At 40.4% G+C, this 26,950-nt stretch overlaps 1 protein-coding gene across 5 annotated transcripts in view; it reads left to right on the forward strand.

Annotated features, from left to right (window-relative positions):
* The first annotated feature begins 5,032 nt into the window (after nt 1–5,032).
* Nucleotides 5,033–26,950, forward strand: part of INO80D (INO80 complex subunit D) — a 33,453-nt gene continuing 11,535 nt past the window's right edge. The window contains exons 1-7 of one of the 5 annotated variants that reach the window (XM_030454611.1): nt 6,035–6,064; nt 6,693–6,762; nt 8,559–8,623; nt 13,933–14,028; nt 14,143–14,389; nt 20,410–21,164; nt 24,532–24,640. In XM_030454611.1, the coding sequence (XP_030310471.1) occupies nt 14,172–14,389; nt 20,410–21,164; nt 24,532–24,640 (1,082 nt within the window). In that variant the 5' untranslated portion in view covers nt 6,035–6,064; nt 6,693–6,762; nt 8,559–8,623; nt 13,933–14,028; nt 14,143–14,171. Of the gene's footprint in view, nt 5,252–6,034; nt 6,065–6,153; nt 6,198–6,463; nt 6,763–8,558; nt 8,624–13,932; nt 14,029–14,142; nt 14,390–20,409; nt 21,165–24,531; nt 24,641–26,950 lie in introns of those variants that run through there. The other 4 variants (XM_030454610.1, XM_030454608.1, XM_030454612.1 and 1 more) reach the window with 4 other exon arrangements.

Here is a 26,950-nt window from a genome sequence, read left to right on the forward strand (position 1 = left end):
AGTGCACTAGAATATGGGTTAGAGGTTATTTAGCAGCTGAATTAAAAAGCTGAATTTACACCATAACTTGGGTTTATTTGCTAAAGAAAAATCCTCAGACTAGGTATTTTTTTTAGTATAGGGACTCTCTGGTGTTTGGAAAAGTGTCAAAAAGCTCACTGGTTATCAAATACACACTGCTGCAGCAGACATGGAAATTGAAATTCAGATACACTAGAGACAACCACTGCTGTAAAATTTCCATCTGAAAGAACTGCTGAAAAAGAATAAACATTTTAATAATAATAATATGCTGGGCTTTAAGGGTTAGCCTTATCCCAGAACATAGCACAATTAAATTAATACTACATAAAACTGACAGACATTGCTTAGAATAATTATGTAATCATAATTTTGTTCTTTATTTAATTTGTCATCTTCTATATGAACGTGGCTCTCTATATGAAAGTCCCTAACGAACCTCTACACACTTAAGAGTTGTTCCTCCCCTTTCCAATATTCTCCTGCTTTTTAAATACATTGCTGATCCCTTTCACAAGCATCTGAAGACATCTGGACTGTTTCCTTGGAATGTGTCTTTAAAGAAATAATATCAAGACACTGTAACTGTAACACTGCTGAAAACCCCAGACTCTTCATCACATGCTGAATGCTGTCATACTCCCGAAACTCCTGAGGTCTGCAGCTGGGCTGCATGCAAGCTTGGGAGAGAGTCAGGATTCATTTCTTGAAGCAGCTACCTTCAGTAACTGGCATACAGCCTAAAGCATCTATTCCATTGTTTTTATTAGACTCACAAAGCTTATTCATGATGTCACTGCCCTCTGTCTCACTATGAATACCAGTGAGACACCTGAGCCAGGTAAGCTTCATTAGCCAGAAACCAGGGAGGGATTGTGGGACCACTCTGTGCTCCAGAGTACGATGAGTTTCCTGGCTGGAGAGGTTTGTCCAGGGATGTGAGCACTTTGAAGTCAAGGCAGACAGACCTATTCTATAATGAAGAAATGGAATTTCCAGAATACAATTCTTCGTTCTGTACATGGGATGGTTCTTGCTTTACACACCATCCCTGTTCAGGAGTTCTGGATTCCAATTTGTTCTCCAACATGATTACAGAGTACTGCTCTACTCTATCAAAATTATGCATCTCCCAACTTCAAAGCCCATAAATTTAAACAATTATTTTTTTGAACTCTTTTAATTCCACATAAATAATGATGTAGACTTTGCTCCCTGTGGGTGTTACTGTCTAACATTTTGTTGTGAACAAAACAGTTAAAATAATACAATTTTTTAGTGATTACTGAAAAGCAAATACTTTTAATAGACTCAGGTAAATAAACAATGTTGTGTTAAATAAATTCCTCCATCCATAAAGTACAGTTTAATTTCTCTGTTGAGTGATTACGCAACTGTCCCTGTAACTAAGATCTAGTGAACTTTTCCTCTTTTACTTGGTCCTCCTATCACATTTTGGTTTTCCTATTCAAAACTAGATTCAAAATGTTTCCCCTTTCCCTTAGCATTAAGTTTCTTGCTTTGCAATTAACACAGATCAAGTAGACCTCAGGATGTCACCAAAATGTGTAATGCTGCTATAATGCGTGTTTAAATTTAGGCATGCAAGAAATCCAGCTGAATTCAGAGTCTGCAAAGTCAAGCACATAAGCCAAAGAAAGGGTTTAATGTTGGTTTTGTGTTCAGATTTTCATAGCCATTTCTCTTAATGTGTATCATCTACATCCCATTTAAAAGAAAATACTGATAGACCTCAATGTGCTGCATGGAGCAAGAGCACCACAGAAAGACAGTATATACCAGTTGTTCATGATATGCCTCTCTTCCTGTAATACAAAAAATGTCTTAATAGTGCAAGAAGGAGAAGTAACTTGGGTTACAGTTGAATTATACTGAACTACTCAATAACAGGTTGAAGTAGCAATTCTCCTAACAGTGCCAGATACAATACTTAGTGCAAAGACTTGAATTTAGTACTCCAGTAAAACTCCACTGACTTGGTAAGATTTTCATGCAAGGAAGTATCAAATAGTTCTTCAAAACCTTCTGAATTATTAATCAGGTCTGCAAGCACTTGCAAAACTGGGGTCTGAAAATTTGGTCCTTAATATATTTATAACAAAAGAAAACAAGTGAACAAGTCTGTGGGATCTGATGGGATTCACCCACATCTCCTGGAAGAACTGGTGGATGAAGCTGCAAAGCCACTGCCCAGCACATCTGAGAAGTTGTGGCACTCTGGTGAAGTTCCTGCTGACTGGAAAAGGGGAAATATAATCCCCATTTTCAAAAATGGAAAAAAAGAAGACCCAGGGAACTCTGGGCCAGTCAGTCTCACCTCTGCCTGGCAAGATCATGGAGCAGATCCTCCTGAAGGCTCTGCTAAGGAAAGCAGATAACAAAGGGGGGTTGGTGACAGCCAACACGGCTTCACTAAGAGCAAGTCCTGCCTGACTGATTTGGTGCCTTTTTGAGGGAGTCACAGCTCTGGTGGACCAAGGCAGAGCAACAGATGTCATCTGCCTGGACACGTGCAGAGCATTGGACACTGTCCCACATGACACTCTGATCTCTAACCTGGAACAGTATGAATTCAATGGATGGGCCACTCGCTGGATAAGGAACTGGATGGGTCTTGTGACCAGTGGCTCAGTGCCCAAATGGAGATGTGGATTCCTCAATGGTCAGTACTCAGAGCAGAGCTGTTTAAAAGCTTTGTAAGTGACAGTGGAATCAAATGCACCCTCAGCAAGTTCGCTGATGACACCAAACTGTGGTGAAGTCAACACACTGGAGGGAAGGGATGGCATCCAGAGGGACCTGGACAGGTTCGTGAGGTGGGTTCGTGCAAACTGCATGAAGTTCAATAAGGTTGAGTGCAAGGTTCTGCACCTGGCCCAAAGGAATCCCATGTATGAACACAGGTTGGGAGAAGACAGGATTGAGGACAGCTCTGAAGAGAAGGACTTGGAGGTGATGGTGGACCAGAAGCTTAACATGAGCCATCAATGTGCTCTTGCAGCCCAGAAAGCCACCTGTGTCTTGGGCTGCATCAAAAGAAGCACAGAAAGTTGGTGAAGGGAGGGGATTCTCCCCCTCTGTACTCTGATCTTGTGAGACCCCACCTGGAATCATTATACTTTATGCTCCAAAGCACACAATAATGACTGGTAAGATTAAGCAGTCCCCTATCTATCACATGATTTCTATACAGAATACTAAGTCTTCTAAAATACAATACAGGAGCAACATATTTGATTTTTTTTTTGTTTTTCTGTCAGAACATTTAATGGATTAATAATCTAATACAGAAAACCACCTCCTGTACTCCACAGAATGCAACACCTGGATTACTAAAACGTGCTAGGTAAACTAACAATAATTTTAAAAAATCTTGCTGGAAAAAATAAATAGTTTGACACAAAGAGCAGCTTACTTTTAATTGTACTTTACTTCAAATTAATTTAGCTAAATTAAAAACCCACTATAAGCACACAAAAGAGAATGTATCTAAACTAAGGATTAGTTGCTTTTTTTTTTTTTAAAGTAACTAAACTAAAACATATTTCAGACAGAGAGAGGTTGATAACATCCTAAGGAATCCAACACCTTCATTCATAAGACCTGAGTCTGGACTGCTGCTCAATGAGCCTGTACCAGGTGAGTAATTTTTAAACTGAAAAAAATTAATGAGCTATACATAAAAAAAAAAATTTATTTACTTTTCTAATTATTTCCCCTTCCTTCATGACAATAAAAAGGCATCTGTGCAGTTCATCTCTGAACAGGGCTGTGCATAATTCTACTGCAAGAAACATTATCCTAGGGCTGCTGAAAAAAGTGTCTTCACCTACAGAGATACCCAGAGCATCTCCCAGTGTTTTGACAGCATTTAATACATTTTTCACAATCTAATAAAAACATCTGCAACGAAGAAAAACACTGCTCTTTTACAAGATACCGTAGTATAAATTAATAGCATTTCTCAACTCTGTGAAGAAGTCAGAAATAAAAGTGTTCATAAATATCAAGGACAGAGCCCCCAAATAAAGAGTTACTTAAAAAGAACCAAAGCAGATTTTAGAAGGCTGCCAAGAGCTTTGAAAACACTAGAAACAAAACTCAACTACTGCCTTCAAATTTCTTGCTGTATGCTTCATTTTTTCCACATCTTATCCTGAAGGGCAGGCAACCCTAAATTTATGACAGATTAGCAGATTCTCTCAGATGCGTTTCATAGGTTCCACTCCCATTAAATCCTTACAGCTTCTCTACCTGGCCTACTCTAGAAAACAAAACAAAACAAAACCAAAACAGAAAAATAGTTTTCCCCTCTACTTGTATTATTTTTTTTTACATACTATTCAGTTTTATTTAGAATGCCTAGAGAAAGACACAGTAGTACTGTTAAAGCCAAAGTATCCCACATCCATCTCAGCTGTTCTACTGAGAGTACGAGTACCAAAAATAAAAAAGGTAAAGGTTACATTCACAATTACATTGAATTTTAGAACTATCACACACCAACAAAAAAAGTTATCAACTTCATAAATTACAGGAACAAAACACGCATTTTTATTTTTAACGGAAAATAAAGTTACTAAAAATTTTTTACCGTACCTTTTTATTTTTTTTCCAGAAAGCTGATCTTAACAGGTTATAAAGAAAAGTATTTCTTCAGCCACATGCCTTTGTGTTTTGTTTTTATTTAAAATAAAAAGTCGCATAAATGATAAAAAATTTTGTTTTGTCCATCTGGCTCCCTCCCCCCAATTGCCACTTTATAAATACCTTCTGTACTTTTTTTCCTCCTCCCTCTCTCCTACCTCCAAGATGGTAGGAAAGTTGTTGTTTTGGAGGGTAGAGGAGCCGCTCTCTGATGTTATGTCCTCTCAGTGCCTGTAGTGGTGCTGTAGGAGGCTGCTGGCTCTCTTCTTGAGCAGCCCCAGCAGCCCTGCCTTCTTTGCTGGAGAATATATTCAGGGATTCCCCTTAATAATCACCTACCCTCTGAGCACTTTGTAGTTTTAAAATAATAAAGAGCCCCCAAAGCTTCCTCCCCACAAAAAGCAGGATTTTCTCAGAGCCGGGGGGGCAGCAGCAGCTCCTCAGCACAGAGCCTGAGCCCATTCCCAGTCCCTCTGCTGGGGAGGAAACTCTGATCTGTCAGCCCAACAGAGGGAAAGGGGGGAGAGGAGAGAGAGGAGGAAAAAAAAAAGCAGCTGGAAAGGTAAGCCAGGCCCGGCCTGCATCCCCGGGCTCGCGTAGCGTGGCAGGCGGTGCGAAGGGTACAGGGCGGGCGGGGAGGCGGGCTACGCGAGACCGGGGATCGGCCGAGGCGGTGTAGGCCGCAGCGGGGGGTGAGGGAGCCGGGGGTTGCGTAGAGGCTTTCGGGCGCCGACAGGAGTGCCGAAGGGGGAGTGCGACGGTCGCCGGGGCCCAGCGGGAGGGTCGAGGCGCGGCGCCGCGGCGCATTTGACCGGGAGGTGAAGGACGGCGGGGGAGAACGGGGGCTGGAGGGCGCTAGGCCTCAGTGCGGCGCGGCCCGCTAGCTCCGCTCCCCGCCCCGCCGGGCCCCCCGCGCCGTGCCCCGGGTCCAAAGCAGGCATTGTCCCACCGCCAGCGGAGCTTTGCGGCTTGGGGGAGGCAGCGGGGGCGCCTCGGCCGGGGCAGCTTCCCCCTCAACCCCCTCCCCCCACCCCGGAGGGGGCAACATGGCGAGGGGGGCAACATGGCGAGGGGGGCCGCGGGACGGGACGGGGCCGGGGGCGGCATTAATTTGCCGAAATGACTTTTAATGAGCGACCGTGGCCGGGGAACACGGGGGGGGAACTTAGAGGGGGGGGGGCAAAGAGGGGGGGGGGTGTGCCTTTCGCCCCTTCCCCAGCCCGGTCCGGAACCGCCGCGGCGGAGGCGGTGCCGGTCCCGCGGGCCACGGAGGACCGGACCGGCCGCGGCCTGGAAAGTTTTGCGGCGATTTTAGGGTGCTTCCCCCCCTCGCCGCCGCCGCCCGCCCCGCGGCCGTGGGGACGGTGCAGGCGGAGTACGGGCGCCACGAAACACAGCGGCCGCCTCCCCCCCCCCCTCCCCGCCTGTCTCATCTACACCCCCCCACCTCACCCCCCGTCCCCTCCCCTCCCCGCCGGTGCCCCCTCGGCAGCCCCGGCAGCGGCGGGGTGATTCGCTTTACAACTTTTTCGGAGGGTGGCGGGGGGCGGTTTTGAGGGTGTGAGGAGGCCGTCAGTACCCCGCCTCCCTCCTACCCCCTTAACTTGCCGGCACATGAGGACCCCGGCCTCGACGCGGAAGCCGGGAGTGAGGGAAAGGGGAGTGGGGCCGGTCCGGCCCGGCCTCAGCTTCGCGCCGTGCCGGGGCTGGCACCCCCCCTATCCCCAGCGGGGCCGGGGTCCCTCAGCCTCCCCCGCTTGCCCCGGGTCCGGCTGGCGTCTGCGGGACAGGGGCAGCAGCCTGCTGGCACCGCAACCCACGGGGAGGGATTGAGTGCCTTAGCGGCCCCCCCAGCAATGTCCGCGTCGGGACTTGGGCCCAAGCCCTCTCTTATGTTCCCTCTGGGGGGACCCAATCTGTGCTCCTCGACCCCCTGGGGCAAAGGGTTCCTGTGAGGGGCTGCTGCCCCCCGGGACTGAAAATGAAAGGATCTTTTTTTTCAGGGGTAACAGCACCTTGGTAGTTGTGAAGTGAGCCCACTGGAAAGCCCACCAACGCGCTTCACCCCCACAGGTGAAATAGCTCCATTTTCTAAAGCAGGAGGTGCCTACTTTGGGTCAAGTGTTCCTTAGTATGTTCTTTAGCTCAAAACACTAATGGTACTGGTAACCTCAAAATGATAGTAGCACAACTTAAAGCCTTATGCCATCTGATTCAAATATGTCAAACTAACTTTGCTACTTAACAACATGCCACAAAGTTTTGTTTTAAGGGTGTTTTAGTTTTTAGGGTATCAGTAGTCTGAAAGAGAAAACTGGCAAATTGAAGGCAATGCATCATTCCCTGCCAGTTGAGTGTCCTCTCTTAGGGGCACTCCTGTCCTGCCAGTGCTCTAAGCCAGGGCTGGATGCACCAGGTACTGCTGCTGACTGATGAACCAGAGCACCTGTGCTTCACATGATGCTCTCATGTACAACCTGGTCAGATTTTCACAGCTGTCTTCAGCTGTTTATGTGATTTGTTTGCAATCTGTACGTACATAGGACAAGCTTTATTAATTGAAAAGGTGAGTTATCAGCAGAAAGCAATCCAGAATTTGCTTAGTGGGAGTTATTTTGATGTTTCAGTGTTTTTATGATGAGTGAATGAGTTTATACAAAGGGCCTTGTCCTACAGAGTTGCGTGTTCTCATAGTATGGTAAATCCTGAGGAGGTAAAAATGTATTGTAATAACATATTGAAACTTTGATAGCTTATAACTGCTAAGAGGGTGCTCTGTGAGGAACTCTATTACTTTATTTTATTTATTAAGTGTTCCCACTGAAGCAAGAATGATATTCCTGTATCGTGTGAAAATAAGCTTGTTTGTCTTTGCAGTACTGGGACTAAAAATAAGACTGAGGTGTTTTACTTAACCTCATATGCAAGTGCATGTTGTCTCTTATTTGAATAAATAAAAGACTTGGATTTACAGACCCTTTTTTTCTTTTTTTTTTTTGGTTGGTCAACTACAACTGCAAGGAATGCTGTAGTTTTAGTTTCTGCTTTCTCTCAGGGTCAAGGTTTTGATACTTTGAGACAATTTAAAGCACATTTCTGCAATGTTGCAGTCCCCTATATGTTCCAATTGTTGCTGCATCTGAAGGATGCTTTCCTGCAGCCTCACTCATTCCAGCAAACCTGGGCTAGTTTATAGCCACATAGAAATAAATTTGCTTCTATGCAAGCATGAGAATCTGCCTGTGCAGATGCTATTGCAGGATTTGGGCCTTAGACCTTCTGTTCAAATATAGAAATTGTTGTTCAAGTGACTTCCAAAGGAACAGAGCCTGTTTTGAGCCCAGGTGGAATAGTTATGTGTAGGAAATTACTTTATTGAAATCTGTAGTAGTGTGCTCTTAGCAGCATGCGTCTTCCTACTTAACATCTTCTGTCTATTGACATTTTTTGAAGTTTCTAAAATTTCTATAATCTTACATGTCTGTTTTTTAGGCTTTGGGCTATCTTTGTCATGTTTTCTTTAAGGTACTATTTACCAGTTGAGTGAATCAGGTGAAATTAAAATTCTTGCTCAAGTTCATTTTGTGTAAGAATACAAAAAGAAGAACCTGTTTAGTTTTTGAACAAAAAAGAGTGATTTTCCTTCCTTTTATGTTTTCTCCTGTTGCTTGAAACTTTTTGCAAGTCTCAAAGTTTTCTAGCCATTTTTGTTAGGAATACTTTAATTCTGCATTGCATTATATTCTGAAGCATATATTGATATATTCAGCATATATTTGGATTTACATTTCAGTACTGCCTCAAATATGTCACTGCTTTTCTGTCAATATATTGGATATCCTTATGCAATATAAACTGTCTTTTTGCAGAGCTGAAGTAATAAGCTTTCTGAAAAGGCAGAATGAGGACAATCTTGCTACTTCTATCATTCTAGGTAACTTTTAACACAAGGAAAAAATTAGTTTAAAAGATGATTCCATGTAGTATCTAAATGTGTGTAGTAAGATCTTTGAGTGCCTTGATCTGTCAGGGTCCTTGCATGTGTGTGCAATACCTTGTCTTGTCTGGGGCTCTTCAGAGGACTTACTCAATATATATATTGTGCTCTAATTACCAAAAGTGTTCCTTACAGGATTTGATTGTTCCCAGTGTTTTCTGTCTCAAATTGGATGCTTCTACTAATAAAAAGACTTATGTTTCCAGAATTACAGCAGGCTTGGTTGGGTAGCTGAGTGTGGTACATGAGCAGAACTAAGGCAAAGTTATGGTTAGATCACAGAAGGCTCAGAAATTAGAACTTTGTGGTGTTGGTGTCAACCACAATTAGATGTGGTGGAGAGCACTTCAGAGAGAGATACTGGTTACCTAAGGCCTCTTAGTGTGAAACAGAAAAAAAAGGAATGTTTGTGCTTTTTCTCTAATAACATAGTTTTTGCTAATAGTGACTGAAAAGTTTTACTGTAAGGTAACTTTAAATGTGTGCCTCTTTGCAGTGATTTTTATGTTCATCTCTGAGTGGATGAAATTCCATGTTGCCCAAACATTGTCAAATCTGTGTATTTACTGTTAGTCTCAGCAAAAGGATCAAATAGGGGCAGCACAGGGAACTGGTTTTTTTTCTTGGTCAAGTTGAGGACTCAATAAAAGTACAATTTCTGCTGTTTGTATATAAACTAAGGTTCTTGGAGAGCCATGTTCCACTTGCCTCAAGCTGGTGGTTCTGGAGGCATACGTAGGTGATCATACCTTGCCTGTTAGATGTCATGAACACACCAACAAGTTTAACATGAAGTCTGTGCTAATATTAGCAAATGCAAACCAACACAGTTAAGGCACCATGGCTTTTGTTTGGATGCAATGTGTGAAAGTCTAAGCTCAGTCCTCTCAGGTATACATCTTTTAATTACTGACATATAATTGCCTTGAAATTTGGAGATTCTGTTGCCTAACTGGATCATGTGTACATCGAATGTCAAGTTCTGAGCATATGTTTAAAAATGTATCCAGCCCACAGGATTTAAAATATCCTAATATTTTTAGGATGGTGCTTTCTCAAAATTGTTAATGGTGGGGCTATAATGTGTTGGGCTTTCTAATAGTGACGGGGCCACTAGTGTCTCAGTAGACTGCAGATGGTGTTAGGTACCGAGTTTCTGTATGACAGAGTGCTGAGTATTCAGTATGGTCTAGCAAAGATTCCTCCTCCAAAGTTTGCTGCTACATTTTCTCCCAGCCTCTCTGAAGGACTTTTTGACTGTTTTGGGACAGTGTATGTGGGATGCAGAGCTACAGCTTTGTTGTCCTGGAGCTGATGTGGGCTGTTGTGGGACTGACTATGCCTGCTCACCAGTACTAAAAGCAGTAGGGAGCTGGCTTCTTCCTATATGTGACAGCAGGTGCTGATAGTTGTACAGGTGTCTGTCTGTATGTCAGTCTTTAATTTTGCCTTTTACAGTCACTTTTCAAATCATTATCTGATATTTTACAGACCACCAGTGGCAGTGCTCAGTGGAACAAGTAGCTCTGCTCAAAATGATGGAGTTGCAGAGTGTGGTTTTGCTGCCTGTCCTTCCTATGAAGCCCTGCTGGGATTCTAAGTTTCTTGCTCTACATGTGAGCTTTTACCAGAGGGAGGAGATTTTCTTCCAGTCAGCTGCTCAGGAATAAAAAAAGGGGAGAAGGGGAAAAATGAATGTTACCAAATTACAGATGCTGGTGGTGACCTCACAAGAACAAAAGAAATACTCTGCTGTGTTGGATCAGGGGTTGATCCAACCTACTGTGCTGTCTTGGGCAATAGGGAGAGCATGAACCCCCTGCCACTTTTTAGTGTCCTACCTCAGCCGTGGCCATGGCACACATTTTTGGGTTCTCTTTTGTTCTTTGCCCTGTGGCCTCTGACCAGCTGAAAATCTTAGAAGCAGTTGTTTGAGGAAATTCTAGGTTCCTCAAGAAGCAGCCTCTGATTTCTAATTCATGGGTTGTAGCAAAAGCCAGCTTGACTATAGAGAGGCATAAATTCTATTTCTGTTGAATGTTTCTACAGTTTCAGTATATAAATGCAAACCCCTACATAGCTTCCAGAAAGTTTTGTACCCTGATTTTTTTCTCAGTGAAGTACAGCTGCTTAAGCATTTGATTTCTCCAGGGGAAGTCCATGTTTCCGTCATCTCTTACTAAATCCTGTGGGACAAAAATAATTTCTCCCCCACCCACTATTTAGCTAAGTGTCGTTTCAGTTCTCCTCACTTAAGTGACATATGCCTATTCCATGCTTGTGCTACTTTTAATATAGCAGCAAAACGTTCTATCAAGAACTCCTGTATGCATTTTTTTCAAAATAAAATGCTGCATCAGATTAAATGATGATCAACAGAATTAAAAATCTTTGAAGTAAAAAGAAAAAAAATCTCTTCTTAGATTAAGAACAACTTCAGTCTCTGATCCTTGTAGTGTGTCCAACTAGTGCCACTGTCTTACAGAAAGTCTGTGTAGAAATCTACTAATAAAGATACAGTTGCAAGTTTGGGAGCATAGTGTTTGCTGTAGGGTTTGTTTTTTATATAAAATGGGTTGCTAGGTATTTTAGCTGTCTTTTCATTCATTATACTGTAGTGGTGCTAATCAATTACTATCCCTTTTTTTTTTTAGCATGGTTGTATTTGCAAGAGCTTCTCTGATTGTATGTATAGACCTCAAAATTCCTGTCCAAGCTTATTGGTTTCCCTGAGGATTATTGTCTTTAAGCATTTAAGCCATGTTTTTGCTTAAATGTTTCATAAAGAATTGTACTTGAGCCCCAGACAAGCAAGAGGCCAGCCTTGGCACAGTTAAGTGCAAAAATAAGACTTAATTATGAGTTAAATCCAAAAATAAGACTGGGTGCAAAGGAATAAATCAAGGATTATGGTGTCTGGGAACTGCTGAGCAGTTTCTTTGCAGAAGCTTAACTGAGGCATGCTAGGTATGCATTTCTTGGTCTATTGCATGATAACCCACAGAAGGGAAATGGAAAAGAGGAGGAGGTCCTTGATCTGTCAAAGCTCAGCAAAGCATGGTAGTGGCTGCTTAAAAGAGGGTGGTAAATAAAACAGGAAGTAGAGGGCAGCCTGTGAGTTACCCAACTGCAAGATGCCATTTTTCTTCCAAGTTTTTTCATCCTGTCCAGTACACCACATCTAGAGAAGCAAACTCCAGAGCAAAAGGCTTTCTGCCACGTATAAGATGCAGTTAGTTAAGACTCCTTTAATTACTTTTTGTGTCCTAATAATGAAAGAAGCTGTCTCTCAAACATGTGGTACCCAAGCCCAGGTCACAGCTCTCATACTGGACATGTCACTTTTGGATTTATTTTTTCCTTTCGCTTTGTTGATGGATAATATTGAAGAGTATGTCAGTATCTGCTTTAATAAAGCTGTCTGAAATTTATTTTAATGTTATGTTGTTCTCAGCGTGCTAAAGAAGAATTTGTTTCCTTTTCCTATTTTTGCATTTTTGAAGGGCACAGCCAGCAATGAACTGTTCATAAGACTGATGCGTTGTGAAGGGTCATATTCCAGTGATTAATTTTCAATATATATTGTACATGCTCTGTACTTTCATGTGCTTCCATACATTGAGAGGAGTTGGGAAAGGTGGCTGGAACTGGATTAGATGCCCCTGGTTGTGTTGTGGCTATTTAGTGTAAACAAAGTGTAAGGCTCCTGCACCTTGAGAATGTGGGGTGTGCTTGCATGTGTGCATGGAAAGGCAACACGTGAAAGGAAATATTACATGTTCCTTGTTGTCAAATGATTGATCAGCTTGCTTGTACTTGTGCTAGTTATGTTTAGTAGTGCACATATCTATTCTGGATCTTAGTATGCTACACAAGTTCATATATAACTATTTCAAGAGTTTTAAGTGTGTTTCTTTATTTTTCTTAGTCTTCTGTCCTGCTTCTGCAGCTAGATGTATGCTAGTGAAATGCCTTTATTCATCATAGTGAAATGATTTATTCAGTTTACATTTAGAGGTGTGAAAAGGTGTTTTGTTTTGCCCAAGTGACTTCAGGTTGCTCTTCTAAATGCCAGTGTGCCAAAGCGCTCTTCATTTTCTCAAGGTTCCCACTCCAGGTGGGAAGTGAAGGCTTGTACCTTCACAAGAGGAAACTGCATCTGTCTACAGAGTCTGTGTAGGCTTCTTCCTTCCAAGTGTATTCTTGCCATTTTGATGCAAGAAGTAAGTTTGGGAAGAAGAACTTACTTCTTTTGGGAAGAAGTAAGTTGATTGAGGTGATAATCTGCACGTTTGTTGCGTGCCTCTAATTTATTGTGTATTTCCTGAATAACATGTCTATGTACATTCCTTTGTTTGGTGTACAGCATATGAAACTGAACTGAGTACTGAATATACTGTGTTCAGAAGAGTTTATTTCAGTGCTTTAGGATGGCCTTTCTGAATGAAAGCTGCCTTTTGCAGACTAATGTGAGTGAAGCAGTTTGCTGCAGAATATGTGTACTGTTAATAATTTTATTAGAAGCTGCTTTGGGGTGATTTGATGGATTTTTTTGTGTTGTTTTTTTTTGGTTGGTTGGTTTTTGGGTTTTTTTGTTGTTTTGTTTTGTTTTTTAAAATTATTCCCAAGGACTCCATCGTCTTAAGACTATAAAAAGTAGACTCTAAAAGTACCTTATAATTGCATGGATTTGTTGCACTGTAGGAATCTATTTTAGAGCTAAAAAAATCCTAGCCACTTGCTCAAATGACATTTCAGCACTGCTGGCATTGATGGGAATACTGCCTCTGACATTATTAATGCCCACATTTACTTAAAATAAGTATAATAAGGTAGGAAAAGTTCATCACTGAAGAACTGTGATGACCTTAGGAAGGACTGCATATTGATGCTTCCTGTGGGTAACTGTAAGACATTAAGACTGCTTGTCGGGTATGGTAAATAAAGCTTTTTAAAAAATAAAAAAACCTTGCTTAACCTTTTACAACTTAGCTTCTAATAACTTTCTGGTAAATGAGTGGAGTTTTGTTTCACAAGTTTAAGACCTGTGACAGTAGATTTTGGGTTTTCCCCCAATAATTTCACCATTTCCAAAGACCTGGGACTACTGGTTGGAAACTGTTGTGCTCTTGGATTTGGCTTTCTGGATGCTATCTGAATCATGGGTTCAGGGGCTACATCTGGCCAGTTATTTATAATATCTGTTTTATTCTGACTGACGTTGACCTTTTTGATATTTTCCTTAGACAATCTGCATCACCTTGCTTCATCATCATTCCAGAATAGTTGTGTCCTTGGGCCTTTCTCTTAACATTGATATGGTACAGAAGATTTAAAATCAGGTATTGTTTTGGGTCCCTCTTCTTTGCCTAAACGAAACGCGCAACGAGTGCGTTATTTGGTTTGGGTTTTTTTTTCCCTTACGTGATTTGTTTTACTATTTTTTGTCCTTTCAGCTGATGTTCACAAGGAATAGAGTCACGTGATGTATGAAGGCAAACACATACACTTCTCTGAGGTTGACAACAAGCCTTTGTGCTCCTACAGCCCCAAACTGTGCAAGCAGAGGCGACTCAACGGCTACGCCTTCTGTATCAGACACGTTCTGGAGGACAAGACTGCCCCCTTCAAGCAATGTGAATATGTGGCCAAGTACAACAGCCAGCGCTGCACCAACCCCATCCCCAAGTCTGAGGACCGTAGGTGCGTTGTGGTTGCCCCTCTGCAAACTGGGAAGTCTCTGGGACCTAGGCATGAGTTGTCTTTTGAGGTGCTGCCTGGTTGCAGGATGAGGGAGGGACTGGCCTGAGTGGATCGAATTCCAGGATGTTCCTTAAGACCAATAAACTTTGTCTTGTTTTCTGTGGGAGTCTCCTACTCAGAAAGTGGGCAATACCCAACTCCCAAAAAAGTTTTTGGGAGAGTTTATTGCTTCTTTTAAACTCACTATAAATTCACTTTAAATTCACTTTAAAATCATTTTAAATTCCCCAAGTCTGAGGACTGTAGGTGCATTGTGGTTACCCCTCTGCAAACGGGGAAGTCTCTGGGACCTAGGCATGAGTTGTCTTTTGAGGTGCTGCCTGGTTGCAGGATGAGGGAGGGACTGGCCTGAGTGGCTCGAATTCCAGGGTGTTCCTTAAGACCAGTAAGCTTGGTTTATTTTCTATGGGAGTCACCTACTCAGAAAGTGGGAAGTACCTGACTCTCAAGGAAGTTTTTGGGAGAGTTTATTGCTTCTTTTAAATTCACTTTAAATTCACTTTAAATTCACTTTAAATTCACTTTAAATTCACTTTAAATTCCCCAAGTCTGAGGACTGTAGGTGCGTTGTGGTTACCCCTCTGCAAACGGGGAAGTCTCTGGGACATAGGCATGAGTTGTCTTTTGAGATGCTGCCTGGTTGCAGGATGAGGGAGGGACTGGCCTGAGTGGCTCGAATTCCAGGATGTTCCTTAAGACCAGTAAGCTTGGTTTATTTTCTATGGGAGTCACCTACTCAGAAAGTGGGAAGTACCTGACTCCCAAGGAAGTTTTTGGGAGAGTTTATTGCTTCTTTTAAATCCACTATAAATTGTGGATTAAGCCTGCTACTCAATACCTGCTCTTCTAACTAATTTACTTTGTTGGTCACAGTACATGCTCTTGGAAAGCTCTTCTTGTTTGGCTAGCTGTGTCAAAAGCACACTTCCATCTAATTTTTCAGGACAAACAGTAGTGACACATAGAGATGAATACAAATACAAATTACAATTCAGTGTTTGACATTTGGTACTTATCTGTAGTATGGAATTATTGGAATAAAATAACTATTATTTGATAAGAGATGAGCTATCTGGGAAAGTGCTGTCCACTCCCTTTCTTCTCTGCTTTCCCTCTTCCTTTCTCTCTCCCTTCCCACATGAAGATGGCCAAGGTGCCCCAGGTATTAAATGCCTTGTGAGAGAGGGAACTTGAGGTTGTTGGAGAGCTGGGAATTCAAACTGGATCTCCTGAATTGCAGCTCTTCCTGTAACCACAAGGACATTCTTCCTTGCTGTAAAAGTTCCTGAACACCAAACACTCTCACTGTTGTTGCTTGGGCTGATATAGCAGAATTTGCCTAATCTTGGCTGCCAGGTACATATGACTTCAATTTTTCGGAGTTAATGTTGCAGGTTTTGTCAGTAACACAGTATTTAATTGGTATGTGTTAATTATCTGAGGCTTGTTCTGTTGGAAACTATCTTTTAACATAAAATTTAAACAAAATATCCCAAAAAATAATCAAGCCACTACTCACTGACCTTTCACAGTATAAGCTGCCATTCCCTAACCTTTTGCATTATTAGCAATGTTCACACTGTGCCCTGCATGTAATTTCCTTCTGGGCTCACAGCTCCCTCTCTTGTCTAAAGCAACAGTAGGACTGTGCTCTAAATTAACTTGCACTTCACCTGCCATTTCAGTCGAGGAAGACTGGTGAAGTGAGAAAAACCCAGGAATGTTTGTCAAAAGCTATAGAGCAAGTGCTTAAGTGGAACAAGATTAGTAACTTTAAGCTGTAATTGGACAGGTGATGAGTGTCTCTTTGCTACTCTGCAGTTGAAACTCTTTGGAAATAAGTGTGCAGAAATGCTCCTGGAAATTGTTAGCCTGGCTGGCATGCTGTGATTTCAGATGCAAGAGCTGACTGAGCCAGAGTTGCTATTTACCAGAGGTCATACTTAAAAACAATAGTAATTCTTAATGACACTTCTTTAGGTCTCATATGGAATTTGAAAATTTTCTTTACACCTTTGAATTGATTTCAAACTTTATTCTTTTTGATTTTTCTCAAGTTAAAATGAAGTGTGGTCATGACATCTGGTGCACGTTATATTAGAATAATTCAGTTACATGTCGAGTGTCACATTACATAACTTGAAGAGGACAGCAGGTGTCTGAAGGAGAAAATAAACTTTTAATTTCAAATGAGGATGTGATAATTTGAAAGAATATTTTAAAAGACTTCTTCTAAGGACAGAGTTTAATTTTAACAGTAAAATTCAATGAATGCCTCTGATAAGGCTGTGCCTGCTCTAAATTGCTTTTTGGTAGGCAAACCTGTATCTATTTCTTAAGAGACTTTTTTCACACTCTGTTTGCTATAAAGATCTTTGCTACATCCAAGATTTTCATTTAGCTTTTAATTTTTGATGTCCACAATTGCTGTCAGGTGGTCACTTTTTCACAGTTTAAGACATGTACATGACCAGAAGCAGGCTCTATGAGGCTCTGACAACTAATAGGCTTTTAAACATAAAAAAAATTCTTACCAAGATGCATGCATTATGTGCCCAAAGCTTCACAGTCTGTCCACAGATAATTAAAAAAAAAACCTACTTGACTCCAGACAAATGAGATGCTACCAGGCACAAAGATGTGTAATATGTTACTATATTATTAGATTTCTTATTAACTATAAACATTCTACAAATTAAATCTAGTAACAGTACATGATTTCATTGCCTTATTTGAGGCCCAGTTTCTCTATTCAACTATTCGCTATTTTTTTTTAAAAGAATATATATGGGATAATACAGACATAAGTTCTGTATCTGTATTTAGTATAAATACACATCTCCTAATTTTTTCTTACCCAAATGCACACATAGATAATGAGGTTCCACTTTATTTTTAAGAATAGGGTTATTACAGTTTAGCTGGATTTAAAATTAATTTTTTTCTCTAATTTCTCTCTTCCAAGAGAATTGTTAAGTACTCTGTTAATATGCAAGATGCTCTCAGTTTATTTGGATATTTAAGTGACAGAACTTGATAGCAGTCTGGGATGTACTGGAAAGCAGACTGCAGTTGGAGGTGTAAAACCTTGGTGTTTGGAACCTTGCTGTCCTATTGATGGAGCATATTGTCTAACTAAAGCCTTTGGAGCTTGTCACCTTCTGTGTTTCATGTCTCTATAGTTTTAATGGATATATATCAGCCCACTTCTTTTGCTGTCTATGTTGGCTGCACTTGCCTCACTTGCACAGAGTAAGTGCCTTTGGCACTGAGTAAAGAAGAGGGGGAAGAACATCTATTAGATGCTGAATATGATACTGGCAGCTGAGAATAACTCACAGGCAGGTGTAAAGATGATGAATTGTGCCACTAAGGCACATCAGAATTGACTCTTGCAGGCCAGATTGACTCCCACGAGTTTTGTTCTTGTAGCCATTCTATTTGCTGATGCTGTTTGAGTCTTCCCAATAATCTGTCTTCAACGGAGCATCAACTGCTGATGCCTTCCTTGATTTATCTTAACTCAGCTGGTTATAGTCTGGTTCCAGCTCTGTTAGTTAATGTCTGCACCATGCTCTGCAGAATCATGTGTAATCAGAGCCAGTTTGGGCCAGGGACAATTAATAAGATGTCCTGGAACACGAAGGACAGGGAAGTGAGATGTGTGTGCCCACCTGGGACCAGCTAGAGTCTGGCATGGCCAGGGTTGGGTTCCTGCTCCTAAATTGTGCTTAGACACAATTGCCTGCATGTGCTTTTTTCTACCCAGACAAGACTTAAATGCTCTTCTCGTCTGCTTCTTGCTCCTTTCAGTCCAGTGGACAAGGTGTGTCAGCCTTGGTTATCCTGGAAGACCAAGAGCTGATAGACAAAACTTGAAGCACAGAGACAGCTCAATGTGTACTGGAGTCTGCAAGTGCAGCCTTTAGTATGGTGTAGCCTGATAGCCACAGGTTTGTGTCCAGAGGTGATGCCTGTCAAAGATCTTGTTGGCTTTCCAGTGATGCAAGATGGTCTATTTTAAGAGCCAAAGTTTTATTCTCTGCCATATAAAAAAAAATGCTGTTAGTGTTAAATAATGTGTGTGTTAGTGTAATATCCTAAAATTCAGAGAATGTTAGCAAGCTCATTTATTTGCATATTCTGTTTTTTTTTCTTTCTCTTTGTTTTTTTCACAATGAAAACAGACCAATCAGTTTTACCACCTCACTCCTGTACAAGCACAATGTGTCACTATTTAAGTTCTGAAGAATATAAAGGAATCATCTACATTGAACAAAATTCTTTTTATTGGACTAAAATTTCTATTTTGTTTGTTTTGGCTGTTTCTTGTTTTTTCTTCTGTCATACTAAAAGTGCTGTTCTAATTGATCTCATCAGTTCTGTTAAAATACTTCAAAAGTGCTTAATTTTAATTATGGGAACAGTGTTGACTTTAAGGAAAGCATTACTGATCCCTCATTATATAATTTTTTTAGAAGTGCATCTCTCAGTATAAATTTACAGTATGCCAGTGTATTATGGTAGGGACTCCATACCTTGCTGCCTTTCAGCTTGTCTCATTTAGATTTATTTATTGCATACATATTCATATGATAAAGAACTTATTTAGACAATTATAAATAGCAGTACTTTTCAGCCCTTTTTGATTTGTGGATTTCCATAGGTGTAGATTCCTTAATAATTTACATGTATGGAGAACATTAATTAGCACAACTATGAATCTGCTTTTTACTTTTTACCTGTTATGGATTCTTCAGAAGTAGTGTACATATTGCTTCTTTAGGGGTGCAACAGCAAGTTGAAAGTTACTAAACTGAAATGTTAAGCCTTTTGGGGGGTTTTGGTTTGGGGTTTTCTCTTATTTTTACTCTGTGCATAAAGACCAGGGAAATTTTAATTTTAACATATTTGTTCACAAAATGTACTTTTCTCAGATTCATACTGATCAGATTTTATACTTTCATGGTGTATTTCTTTATCTTGTTTCTTTATCTTATTCATACCCATGAATACCATAATTAATTAAGCTTCTTCATTAATAGTTTGTATCTTCTTACCTTTGTTTTTGTCTATAAAGCTGCAGGTTATATATGGGAACCTGCAAGGGCAGAAGTCTGATTGCTGGTCACTTTCTAAAGAGGCAGGAGAGCCTGCCTGTGTGAAACAGAAAAAGTATCAGTTCATGGTTCCTACATTCCTATCACCTTCTTGTTTTAATCAAACAAAAAGTAATGGTTTACTGTGGCCATAAATTGCAATTCTTCTTTTGTTTTTTCATTACAATCTTTTGGAGAGGATTTTCTTTTCTTTTTTTATAACATAAATTTATTTTTTTTTCTGTGTTAGAAGAGCTTAAAGTCCATGTTTGTGGATTGTGTGTTTACATACTCCTAGTATTGTGTAAGCATATTCTAGCAGCAGAGAATTTCTTTTAAGCTAGATTTTTGTTTGGAAAACATGCAGCTAATCCTCTGGCTACAAAATTCATCATGTTAAACTTCTAAAACAGTACTTAAATATTTATACTATTTGGAAGTAATCTTCAATTAACTTTTCCTTGGGAGCTTTTGAAATTACTAGAATTAATGGTCTCAAAACCATTGACTGAGACTTGAGATTTTAGTTTTATGTATCAGACATTCCATTAGCTTTATGAGTATTTACCCTACTAGAGAGTAAATACTTTGAGTGGTTGTGTGTGAATCTCCCTTGAACAATAACATGAGACTTCTGTACCCTAAGATTACAGAATATCACTTGTTTTTGGGTTTTGTTAGGGTTGGGAACACCACAGTTGTGTTAGAAGCAGTTGTGTTTGCTTCTTATCAAACCTCTTGTGTTTAGGTCTAAATTCGTGTGAGATGTGTGTGTGTTTCTTTCCCTTTAATGATGTCAGTTTTCTTCAGATTTTACTTAAAAGAGTTCAGTTAATAACTGACTGCTTTTCCTTTTCGAAGGTACTGCAACAGCCACCTGCAGGTACTTGGCTTTATACCGAAAAAGGAGAGGAAGAAAAAGAATGATCCCATAGAAGAGGTAAAGGTCAGGCACCAGATGGATGCGACAGCCTTCGGCCTGACCGTGCCCACTGTGGCCTTGAAGATGCCCAATGGAGTGGATGGGATGTCTCTCTCCCCTCCAGGGGCAAGGCTTCCTCTCCACTATCTGGAGGCAGAATTAGAAGACCCCTTTGCTTTCAACGAGGAGGATGATGACCTGAAAAAAGGGGCAACAGTTAGGAAAAAGCTGCAGAGCAAGTTGGCTCAAAACCGACAGCGCCAGAGAGAGACAGAGATTTTAAAAGTTCGCCAAGAGCACTTTAGCCCCCTCCCTGCACCTTTGCAGCAGCAGCCTCTGCAGCAGCAGCAGCAGCACTCCCATCTACCACCTTCATCAGCTTCATTAAAGCCAACAGGGCTACCACAGGGCATTGGCTGCAAGTCACCTCAGCCTCTGAACACCAGCCTACCAGTGCAGGGAGCAGCATACACCACACACACTATAGCACAAGCCCGGCAGTTGTCTGGCAAGAGACCTCTGCCTCTCCTGCCACCTCCTAGGGCTCCTGTCACAGACCCTCCAAGGACTGATCGGGTCCTCATGAAAGCCACAGCCTTTTCTCCACACTCATCCTGCATGAGCCAGTTACAGAGGCTGGTGAAACTGTGCACTCGAAAACAGCAGCTGGACACTGATCTGTTTCCACATTTAGGTGAGTAGATAATTGTGGGAAGTGGTGAAAATGGTATGAGACTGACAGATCACTGCCTCAGTGAATCTGGGTCTGTGCCTTAATACACCACAAATAATGTATGCATTGTCTGCTTAATTTTTGTCCTGAACAAAAGACAACAGGACAATATCTTCGTAGCCCTGTCCTGCATTAATATGTGGTCCTTACAAAATAACCCTGAACTAGGTAATCTCTTGGTGTTTTCTTTTGCTTGTTCTCTATGAAGGGAATGCCTGGACTCATTGCATATTATTTATGGGATTTTAGTTGTTTATTCTTCTTAATCTCCTGTTAACAACTTGAGAAATCAAACTGAGGTGTAGAAAGCATTGTCTGGATGATACAGACATCATACTGTAGGTTTGCCGCTGGAGTAGTAGTCGTGGCCCAGCTGTACCTGTATGAGTGCCTGTTCTGTGCAGTTCCAAATTTCAGTTAACTTGACTGGGAATGCTGGAACATAAAAGCATTTTTCTTGACTGGGCCCATTCTGGGCTTGCACAGAGTGTAGATGAACAGGAGGAGAAGATAACTGCAGGAAGGCAGCACCATTACAGAAGGTAATTGGAGGGGTGGTGTATTGGCTGCATAGCAATGCAGGAATAATCTCCTCCTTACATACTATCTAGAAACTTTAATAAACTGCTTCTTGTGAAAATGTAACTAAATGTAACCAACTTGCTGCTATGCCAGTAGTGCTCTACAAAGCTTTAGAAAAGGAGCTGGCTTTGTGGCTTTTAATGTCTGGTTATGAATACACACACCTAGGTACTCCCAGCTGCTTCATCCTCCAAAGTTACCTTACTTTTCCACTTGGTTTTAGACTGTACTTTTCTAACAAGTAAAATATTGACAGGGAAAGGGGAAACAGGAGTCAGTGTGTAATACTACAGCTAGAATGCCATTTATGACATTAAAAAAAAAAAGACTTCAGAAAAATCTGGATGTTCTCATGTAACATTATTTAATTGCAAACATCTATTTATGCTATTATTCAATTAACCTTTTTTTAATTTGTTGTGAAGATCTGCCCTTTGGCAGTCATGGGGTAGCTTGACTATTTGTTCAGAAGATAATTAGCATCCCATAGCGTGTCTCCAAGGGATGATGTTAAGAAAACCCCTTTGATGGTCCTGCATATAATACAGGTCTTGTGAGGAATGGCAGCTCCAGAGCACTTCTGAGTGTCACAGACCCTAAGAGCTTAGAAAGTGACTTGCATTTTGAAAGACAGTAGAAATGTCACTTTCTGTGTTTTATGTTCTACATCCCCAAGTGGTAAAAAGAATGAATTTTCTTTTAAAAAAGACATAGTAAAAAATTTGTTAGATCTATTAATGTACAGTCACACAGGTGCATAACTGTGTGTGTGGGCAATTTGAACGTTTTATATTTGGCAAAGTAACAGAATTCACCTATTTATTATGTGAGAGTGGAAAATATATTTATTATTTATTCATAGTATATCTTAAAATTAAAAACTAGTTATGCCAGTTGAGAGAATTTTAGGATTTCTTTACAACAGAGTGGCACTAGAGATGACTGCACAGAATCTTTAAAAAGATGCAGCCAGTTTTATGTGTACTAACATCAGAGTCATGTAGTTGGATATTAATGCAGCTTCAGTTTTCAGTGTGAGTATAACTGAATCTGGATTAAATTTAATTCCATAATTTCTGCAGTGCCCATTAGAAGCAAAACAATTCAACCACTGATTTGGGTTTTAAACTTTGGGTAAATAATTTGTTACATGGTATTGATTGTTGAATCCTTATCTGATGATTAAGTTGTTTTTTCCTTTCTTTATGGAAGGAGTGAGAGAAGGAAAACATTTAGTTGAAAGAATAATTCTGGCATTTTTTCTGATGTCTTTAGATATTTAAATTGGTTCAAATGCAGATCATAAATTAGGAGGAAGAATAGAATTTTCAGAGTGCTGGAGTTCCTGCCAAAGAGGCTTTCTGATACTTCTGGTTTATGTTAAAGTGTTGATTCTAAATTATGAAAGTGCTCCTGATAAGTGTATGCCAAGTGTGAATGTGTGTGTCTAACTCTGAAAGTAGGTGACCAAGTGCTGATGCATTTCCCAAGTTCAGAATGTCTGACTTCCACATAATCTCAGATATGGTACTTCAGTTTATTTTTAGCAAAAATAAAGTGCTTCTTAACTCTGGCCCAACTGCTGCTCTGTTTTCAAGGAACACACAAGAAAATGAAAAACTGATGATGCTGGTTTATAAATGCAGCTATGGGATTTTATCCCACCTGCTGCAAGGAACTGGCAAGAATTCCACGCTGGATGTGGGAGAGATAGGAAAAAACTGGAAAAGATAAAGCTTTACTTGAGAGCTTACTGGACACTGTTTCTGGGTGTTGTGTTTGTCTTGAGAAACTGAGGTTATTGATGTGTACAATAAATTGATCATACTGCATCAACAGCAAGTGAAATTATGCTGCTTAGTATAAGTGCAGGAATATTTTTATCTCTCTTTTTAGCTCTCTTCATTTTAATGTATGTGTTTGGCAGGCAATTACAGAGACTGAGCAGAGAAACATGCTGTCTGTCTATCCCTGTCCATGCTGCTTTGTCTGATATTTTTTTCTATTTTCCTCTTGTTCTGGAACAGAGCAGGGGTCAGAATATAAACACAAGTGAACGTGGCCTATTTAGATCAGATAGTAGTAAAAATTGCCAGGCAGTCAGTTCTTCATGGCAGGGACTTCTCTCTTACCCTGTCTCTAAAGGTTCCATGGGCTTGGTATGAAAACTTATGATACTTTTCTGTGAGTAAGAAAGCTGCTGATCTTTCTTCCACTGCATATGGTTAAAGAAGACAATGATTTTGAAGGAAACACAAATTTGACAGAAAATCAATGCATGCTATTTGCACACCATAATTGAGAGATTATTGTAACTTTACTGTGTAATTGAGAATATTATGTGATTTAATCAAACATAATTATGTGAGAGGGATTAGGGGTAACAGGCACAAGCTGGAACATAGGAAGTTCCATTCAAGTATAAGGAAAACCCCATCTTTACTACGAGGGTAACAAAGCACTGGCACAGGCTGCCCAGGGAGGTTGTGGAGTCCCCTTCTCTGGAGATACTCAAAATGTGCCTGGATGCAGTTCTGTGCAATGTACCCTGGGTGATCCTGCTTTAGTGGCAGAGTTGGACTAGATGATCTCTGGAGGTCCCTTCTGACTCTGATAATTCTGTAATTCTGTGATAATTATGCTTGCAAGTATTCTACACATTGATCTTTTGTGTCACGGGCTGCTCAGAGATTTATATGAGGTGGGTACACTCTTCATCCAGCTTTCATGTTTTCAATTCCCTTAGGGCTGGATTGGTCTGAAGATAGTGGAGAAGAATTGGATGATTCAGAGCAAACCTCTCCTTACCAGGTTGCGTGGTCTATCCGAGAAAGCCTTGGCTATGAGAGACATGAGTGAGTATCATTCTTCAGCATTCATGCTGGCCTTGCTGGAATAAATCATGTAAATGTGAGCTTCAGTTCAAGTGGAGTCAGTGGAAACTCAGCACTTGTTCAAGTGCTTTGCTGAAACAAAGGGTTGTTTGAGCTCATTTGTTTGTAAGAGCTATGAAACATCTTGTTGCCTTCTGTCCCAGTTTCCACCTAACTTAAAGACCTTTGTGCAGCCTGCTATCAGAAGGATGCATCAGGAAAGAATTGAAGCTTATTTGCCTAAATTTAATTGAGCTGAGTGGGATTTATTAATGAACTTTTGTGCCTTGCTGAGTAGAGGTATTTCCTGAATTAGAACCAAATGAAATGAATTGTCATTGCTTTCTTGTCTTTCTTACTATTTGTGAATAACTTTGTTACTGAACTTGTTACATTTTACTGATTATTCCTTATGGTAATTGTGCAGGATGTTGTTTTAATGTGTTTTTAAAGGGCATGGCATTTTCATAATTAAGTTTTGAATAAACCTCTGTCTGTTGGAAGCACTGAAAAAACGTTATGTGATTGAAGGCATCAGCAGAGCAGGTGTTTGCTTCTGGTGCAGACAGGCTTACAGTGTTCTCCATACTCTGCAGAGTCATGAACCTGGACTTAGAGCAGGACATGATAATATATATCTATTATTGTAAATTTTAAGGTGCAAAGTTAAAGCAAAGAATCCCAAGCATAACGAAAGGAAATTGGGGTATCAGTAAAGTTTGATTGTAGTTTCTATAATTTGATTTTCTTCCACTATGCAACTGGACTTTTTGATATTACAACTCTCTCCCATTTATTTTTATTTTTAAAAGTCACAGCTACAGTAATGATGTTAGTGAAACATTGTTTTCTTGTTATGTGGGAAATTCTGAAACCTAACAGAACTCTACCATCTCTTAAGATTGTCCACAAGGTGAACAGCAAAGCCATGACTGTCATCAGGACAGGCAGCAGGATACTAAATACTGAGAGTCTTCAGCCAAGCAAAGCTTAATTGCAGTGTGTAGACTGCTTATAAAAAGGTTTCTCTTCTGTTATGAGTGAGCAGTGTTTTCTAGGGCCTCAGCAGTCAGAGAGGGTGAGCTTACACAAACATTAGTTTTAGCTTTAAAAGGAACTTTTAAATAAACTATTTTGGGAAAACATGAACAGACTTTGAGATTTCTAAATCACGTGTAATTTTCAAAGCAGATATATCTATTAAAATAACTTGCTTACACTCTTCTCTCTTTGGCATTTGATGTGGTTCTTCCATAGATCCATGTTTTTTTTGTCAGCTTGTCAAAGTTATCTCTGAGTGTTTTGCCTTCTGTTTGTCTTAACTTCCTTTGGATTCTTCCTATTCTTTTCACACATGGAGGGAAAATAATACCTTGTATTGACATTTACATTTTCTGTTCCATTTTAGCGTTTTATGCACTTCAGTTAAACACTGTCTTAGGTAAATCATGATGGATTAATTTTTTATATGGAATTGACTGCTTTCATATTTCTATCACCCTTCCAGAATTAGCTCTTTAACAACTGTTTAATTTTGTTCATAGATAAGCATTGATACATTGACTTGATATTAGCCTTTTAAAATTTTAATTCCTGTTCTGCAAATTTCTGTATAGGTTTTTATGACTGAAGTGTTCCAGTTTGACACTTTTGCAATATGGCCTGTCTGCTGCTGTAGATAAAGGAGTTCAGATTATTTCTTTGGTGATACAATTTGTCAAAATGACACTGTCTTGCTAAACTGGCAGTGCAGTAATACATTTTGGAGTTCAATTTGCTTCTTGCCTTTTAATCTGTTAAATGCAAATTGTTGCAGTCGTCTGTGGAAACACAGGCCAAATGTTTGCTTTTATTATTCTGTCCTTTAATTTTGAAAAACTGGGCTCCTGTGGTTGCAGGATTCCAGGATGCAGGGCTTCTAGGCAGGTACAAATGTCTGAGTTCAAGCAGGAGTGCAGGAGTTGGCATGGGGCACAGTGATGACAGGAGATTTGCTGTGGGAGCAGGGATTCTCTTGGAAAACAGGGGCTGATACTGCTGCAGATCAGTGAAGCATCCCCCTAGATGATTAGATTACTGGGTGTTGTAGCTTAAAAAGCACTGGAAAACAAATTACTTTAAACTGAAGTAGTCTTTCATTTCTTGTGCTGAAATATAAAGTGAGCGTTTCAAGCAATGGGTCTAAAAAGGGAGCATGGGAATTGCAGTCTCTCCTCATACCAGTTCATTCAAAGGAGTCAGCGTCTGCACTCTATTGTCAAAGTTGGATTTAATAACTCCCAATAAGCAGGA

The sequence above is a fragment of the Calypte anna genome, chromosome 7 (genome assembly GCF_003957555.1).
Source record: "Calypte anna isolate BGI_N300 chromosome 7, bCalAnn1_v1.p, whole genome shotgun sequence".
NCBI lineage: Eukaryota > Metazoa > Chordata > Aves > Apodiformes > Trochilidae > Calypte > Calypte anna.